Consider the following 6,509-nt stretch of genomic DNA (forward strand, 5'->3'; position numbering starts at 1 on the left):
ACCGCTGTTATCGCCCTGCTGGGAAGATTTTTGACACGTAATTCAAAAATCATGAAATACGTAGTTAATATGTATTGATTCAAGGAACCGTTCATTTGGGTGTGTATATTATATTGTTTAATAACAATATATTAAAATGTGTCCCAGTACATTCCACCCACTTAAATAAGTCCTCTCTGTAGTGAAGCAGTCAACATACAGTATGAGCATGTGCCTATAAATTTGCATGCACATATAAAAGAAGACTTCTTTAGATTTGACTTAAAGAAGATATTGTATAAAATACTGTTATGTGTGTTGATATTACGCATTGAGCAGCACGGTACCTAAGTGTTTTTTTGCGTCTGCCTCTCAGTTCTGAGGTTGAAATCTCATCAAACCTTGCTGTTTGGAGAGTGTGCGTGTTCCACTTGAAGTTGTACTCCGGCTTCCTCACACATTTTTGTCCCCCCCCCCCCCCCCAATATTGTCTGGCAATCAAACCATGCTGTATGCCGCCTCTTGCCCAAAAATCTTGATAAGCTGTCAGAGCGAAGGGGTGCAACAGCTTCGCAAGAACTCTGTGTAGCCCCAGTTGAGCACCTCCAGCATTTTATTTGTGATTCTAAACTATATTGATAAATTATTTTCTCCCCTTCCATGCATAGAAAATGGAAGGATAGTACACAGTTGATCCTTGTGCACGTTTTGTTCCCTGTTGTCGTCATCACACATTGTTTCTGTCCCTGTCTCTTTAGCCACGGCCTAAATCGGTTCTTCTCCTGTCGAGGGATTGCACTCGCAGTGGAGACATTTTGGAGGCGGGGCCACAGAGAGATCACTGTATTTGTTCCTCAGTGGCGCCAGAAGAGAGACCCATTCACGACAGGTACTGAAGGAATGTGGAACAATTAATGAATGAGCAGATAACAACCTGAAACGGACACGAATGGATGTATTGAGGATTTTTTGGGGGCTTTCAATTTTGATACATTTATGAATTAAAGATGACCTTAAAAAGAAAACAGATTCAGGATCCAGTGTGCTAATTTCTGCCTGTATCATTATCTATTTTTTTCTGATTCCATGTATTGATTTATTTTTGCAGAACAGCATTTTTTAAATCAGCTAGAAGACCTGCGGCTGCTTTCTTTTACCCCCTCCAGGGAGGTCTGTGGCCAAAGGATTTCGTCGCATGATGACAGGTACATACAAACAACACACGTCCAGCGTCATATTTAATATTGAAACTTAAAAAAAAATAACAAGCAGGAAATACTACTGAGTAGGAATGTAACAATGCATTGGAAATTTATGCAAATTGCATAAAATATCCAAATAAATAAATAAAAGCATCAATTCACAACACAATATTAACTGTTCTGGCTTAAGCAGTTTTTCATTGTATATAGATGGACCCTTTTTGGGGACGGACACGTTTTGCGGATATCCGGTATTGTTTGACGGTCTTTGTAGACTCCAGTAAAAACTTGCTTAGATATTTGTAAGTAATCAATTTAATGTTTAAAGTTTTGTAAGTAGCTCCTTGTTTACTTAATGAGGCAATGTATCATCCGTGTGCTTATCGCCTGCCCTGTGGCCATGGTGAAAAAAGGTCTCAACACATACAACAGTATGAATAGTAAATTAATAAAATTATAAAATTGTTTCCAGTGACAAAGGAAATCTTATGTCGATTACTTGTACTCTCCGTTAGATTCCTGCTCCACTTAGCTGAAAAAACAGACGGCATCATTGTAACCAACGACAACCTGAGAGACTTTGTCAACTCTTCAGACACATGGCGCCGGATCATTCAAGAGAGGTGATTGGTTGCTCACATCTCACATGACTCAAGTGGATGTTTTGTTTGTTATATTAATTTTTTCCCTGTCTGACACATTATTACAGGTTACATCGATCACATAATATCATTTGCAACATTGACATCTGAAAGAAGGGCCGATGGGTAGAAGCTATGGCTTATTAGTAACCCGACCCCATCGATTCTTACTATACGCATCAGTCATATACATTGATTATGATAGTTATTGATTCATATCGTTATCAATCCCAGACTTAAGTCTGTACACTCCTTGCTCAGTTTATCTTGAGTAATGTCTGTGTAAGTTGCAGATAGTACCAATCATTTGGAATTGGTAAATCGGTTCCCGGACGCCACCAACAGGCCCATCCAACCAGGCAAGCAGCCCAGGCAAGCGCATGTTCGTTCACCAGTAGCGTCTTCGCTGACCTTGGATCAGCTTTCACACGTTGTGGCTTCCAGAAGAGTAGATCGGCTTGCATTCTGCCCATGGCGTCCACAGCAATGTGCACTCCATTCTGGTCAGTTCAGCCACCACTGTTGCCAGCATCCGATGATGCTTATATCTTGATACTCATGAGCGCTCACCAAGAACCCGGCGGAGTAGCCCCCGCCAGCCGCATCCCGGAACCATGTTCACTAACCCTATTGTAACTATTTACAGCAAATACATTGCAGCTACAATACAACCTTATCACGACAGCCTTGCATGTTACAACAAATGTCCAAACAGAAATAGAGCCAGAGAATGTTTACATTCTCACTCTTTTCACGATCCGTATTTTCTTCTGAGAAGATGAATCTTCTTTTGTTTGGATGAAGATCCGACAGTCTTTTGCCCATGTGTTCTCGATAAATCCATTCTTTCCCAATTGTTGCGCCCTTCTGGCAATGTCAGCATTTTGTTTTGTGAGATTTTCATTGACGTAGACATGTTTACTTTTAACCTTGTAGCTATCTCTCAAAAAAGCAATCTTTTTCTTCCTGTCAACAAACCTGATCAGAATTGCGGGTGGTCGTGTCCCCCCAGTTGGAAGCGAAAAGCATGTGCGCTGGATCCACAATTACTCCCAAATCTCTGAGTTGAGTTGACAGTCTCATTCGCTGAAGCTTGGTCAACCGCACTTGTGCTGGCCGCAGCTGTCGCCCTAGGGGCGCGGCGCGGTTTAATCTGGATACCTGTAACTATTAACATCGTTGATTCAAAGATTCTGTTCCAAATCATCCACTTTTTGTTCCAAGGTGACAATGCGTCAGTCTTTTTCTTGTGTCTCTGCCTCAATCTTTTTCTTGTGTCTCTTTCTTCAATTGCTAAATTTCCTGCAGAAGTGGCTCGATGCTCTTTTTTGTTTCAAGTATTTCAGTGACCATTTCTTTGAGTTTTGCAAGAGAAAATTTTATCTCCTCAATTTCGTCAGCTCCTTTTTCTCCAGGCATATAGCAACAATGTAGTTAAAAATCCCAATGTCAACAAACTAGTTAGAAGTCACGAGCGAGTGCAGGAGCAAGTACAGATGCGTCCTTCCTCGACAGATGCTCCTTGATTCTGATTGTCATCAGACTGCTGGATGCAGTCTAACATGCAATTTGTTTATTTATTTTTAATTTCACACAGATTACTGCAGTTTACTTTTGTGGAGGACCACTTCATGATCCCAGATGACCCTTTGGGTAAAAACGGACCTCATTTGGACGTTTTCCTTCGTAAAATAAACAGGTGTGTGCTTCTTTAATCGGAACGTCTGAGCCCCTTTTTTAATGTGATAGATCATAGGTGTCAAACTCAAGTCCTCGAAGGCCGCAGTCCTGCAGGTTTTGGGTATTTCCCTTCTCCAACATAGCTGATAGATGATCAGCTCATCAGCAAGCTCTGCATAAGCCTGATAATGATCCTGCTGATTGGAATCAGCTTGTGTTGGAAGAGGGAAACCTCCAAAACCTGGAGGACTACGGCCGTCGAGGACCGGAGTTTGACACCTATGTGATAGATGAAAAGATTATGTTTGGTGTACACCAGATGACCACCACAGCACACTACATATATTACCCAAAAAATTGTAACAGCAGATGAAGACTTAGAACTCCTAGCTTATCTTATATATTATGGTGGTGAATGACACATTCTACAAACCCTCAACAATCAGGGAATCTGTGGTTCAGACGATCTGTGTTTGTGGTTCTAGATATGAACTATACACACAAATAGTACGGGACTAATATTGACCGAGCACTACTGCATACACCACAAGTAATTATTTAATAAATGTTAGAAGATACGACCCTTTTTGTTCAAAAGTTTTTTTCCAAATATCACAGTAATACCATCTTAGCTTTGCACATTTTGACCTAGAGCATATTGAATTTGGTTTTAGTCTGTTCCTTAACTCATTCACTCTGAGCCATTTTCACTGAAGCCACCCCCTTCTCTCCCTGCTGTTTTACTGGACTTTGACTGATTTTGCAAGTCCCACAGAATATTCTGTTCTGTTGCTATAAAAACATGGAACCTACCAAGAAGAAAGATTATAGTCTCTTCTTTTCATCAGGAAAAAAAAGTATCGTTTCTGTTTCCGTTTTGCAGCAGTTAGCATTAAAATATAGCTAAGTTTCATCATTATTCACATTCCTGTTGAAAACAGTGGGGGAAAGAGCTTTTTGCAACATGGCCCTGGCTGATCTCATATACTCTGCTGCCACCTGATGGCCGTTTTTTTTGTTGTAATAACTACCATTGTTTTAAGCCACATCTTCATGTCAGAAGCTACGTCAAGGCCCTCTTGCATTAAAAAAAAAACATAAAAAACTTTTAAATACTTTTTTTTTATGTATAAATTTGTTTTGGAGAGTAAGGGACAAAATATTAAAAAACATATTAACATGTTTTGGGGTTTGAATGAGTTGCATGCAAGATAGCCCCCCTCTATTTTCCTGTATGTGGCCATTGGTGTAAAAAGTTTGCACATCATCTTTTCTCCTTCCCTCACCGTGTCTGTCTAGGCATCTTCCGTTCGCACCTCCTCCTCTGAGACCTCCGGACTTGCGTCCATCCACCAACCAGCAGCATCCAGTCTATGTGCAGGCCCTCCACTCGGCTCCGTGGACCCCTGCCATCGCTCCCCAGCCTCCTCCCTCTCATATCCCCCACCCCAGCGCGCAGTGGCCCCACCTGGGCCGCCGCCGCACCGCTTCTCCCTCGCCGTCACCGTCGCCCCCTCCCCAGCGTTCGCCGGGAGAGACCTCCGAGCTGAAGAGGCAGCTGTGCGCCATTTTCCCGGACCAAAAGCAGCAGATCGACCTCATTCTCAGCGACAACCCATACATGAGAGACTTGAACGCCTTGTCGGGCCTGCTGCTGGGATGATTCATTGGCCCAACAATCAAACTTCATACAATGCATACAAGGGGACCCCAAACAAGATATAACAACTATTTATTTTATTTTCCACTCTTGCTCATCTTGGATAGTCTTATTTTGTTTACAGCCAAACAGATGTTGTTGATCTCTGACTCTCTTTTTCTTTTTTCTTTTTTTTTTAAGTTCTTCAAGTGTGGGAGCAGCATAGAACAAGATTTGAGGACTGGTCCCAGAACTTGATGATCTTACCACAAATGCACTACCTAATTACCACAAATAAACCAGCACAGTGGTGGTTTTATTTGGTGTTTTTTCTGTAAAATGACAATTTACAGAACACCGTATAATTTTAAAGCAGGACAGGACATTTGTACTTTGATTTTGTTTTTTGGTGGAATATGTTCCCAGGATCCCTGATTATTTGGAGGTTAACAGTGTTGGTTGTGTTGGAGCCACTTTACCGCTTTAGTCACTCCATCTTGTTTTAAAACACTATAAGGCTCAGTTCTGCAGTTTGCATTTGTTGGATTGAGTTAAACTAATGATCACAAATCAGAACTACATATACTTTGTTTTCACTGTACTTCTGTAGCAATGAAAGTTGTATATAGTTTCCATAGATTCCCGTTCAAATGTTCAGTTGCAGCACTTGAAGAATCACTCCTTGTGCTTCTTTCACCCTCCAAGAAGAATGTGGACTGGGAGTTTCCCCTGCATGCATGTGTGTGATGAGCATCACTTGTGAACCCAAGTCTGTATAAAAACATGTTTCTGCACCATGTTGTAAGCATTGCTGAAGGGGTTTCTTTTGTATTATATTTTTGTTTTGGACTTCATTTTTTATTTTTTTATTTTAAATCTGAATATTTTTGGACATAGGTTTATGTATGTGAAGAATCCAAATAAATGCCCCAGTCCACAGGAAGCTTCGGAGCTAACCTCCACTTATCCTTCTTTGAAGGGTGCATTGATGGACAAAGTGCACAGGTTCAACTTTTTCAGGTGGTTAGGATAAAAATTTTTGACCTTTATTGGGTGTACAGAAAGCCAACAGAAGAATGTAAATAATATCCTTGCAGGATCAATAAAAAGAGTATTACCACCATATGTACTGTATGACTTCAGTAAATGTGATGCTACAACAAGCTGGTCAGCTTCTGTCTGAATGCACATAACACAAAGTGAAGGGAACACTTAAATTAGGAAGAAAATTAAATTTTAAAAAAATTGTTGCAAACAAAATTAGTTTCTTCATTATGGCTTACTAGTAACCTACCTGTATGCAGCACCTAACCATTTCAAGTGTTGCAAAAAATTACTAAAATCTTGATTAGTGTAATCCACAGAACA

At 40.7% G+C, this 6,509-nt stretch overlaps 1 protein-coding gene across 1 annotated transcript in view; it reads left to right on the forward strand.

Moving 5' to 3' along the window:
• Positions 1-6,266, forward strand: part of n4bp1 (nedd4 binding protein 1) — a 29,978-nt gene extending 23,712 nt beyond the window's left edge. Inside the window, exons 8-12 of the mRNA XM_077568261.1 lie at positions 738-868; positions 1,088-1,184; positions 1,697-1,804; positions 3,420-3,521; positions 4,802-6,266. Coding sequence (XP_077424387.1) covers positions 738-868; positions 1,088-1,184; positions 1,697-1,804; positions 3,420-3,521; positions 4,802-5,165 — 802 coding nt within the window. The 3' untranslated portion in view covers positions 5,166-6,266. The remainder of the gene's footprint in view (positions 1-737; positions 869-1,087; positions 1,185-1,696; positions 1,805-3,419; positions 3,522-4,801) is intronic.
• Positions 6,267-6,509: the final 243 nt, after the last annotated feature.

Source organism: Vanacampus margaritifer, chromosome 6 (assembly GCF_051991255.1).
Source record: "Vanacampus margaritifer isolate UIUO_Vmar chromosome 6, RoL_Vmar_1.0, whole genome shotgun sequence".
NCBI lineage: Eukaryota > Metazoa > Chordata > Actinopteri > Syngnathiformes > Syngnathidae > Vanacampus > Vanacampus margaritifer.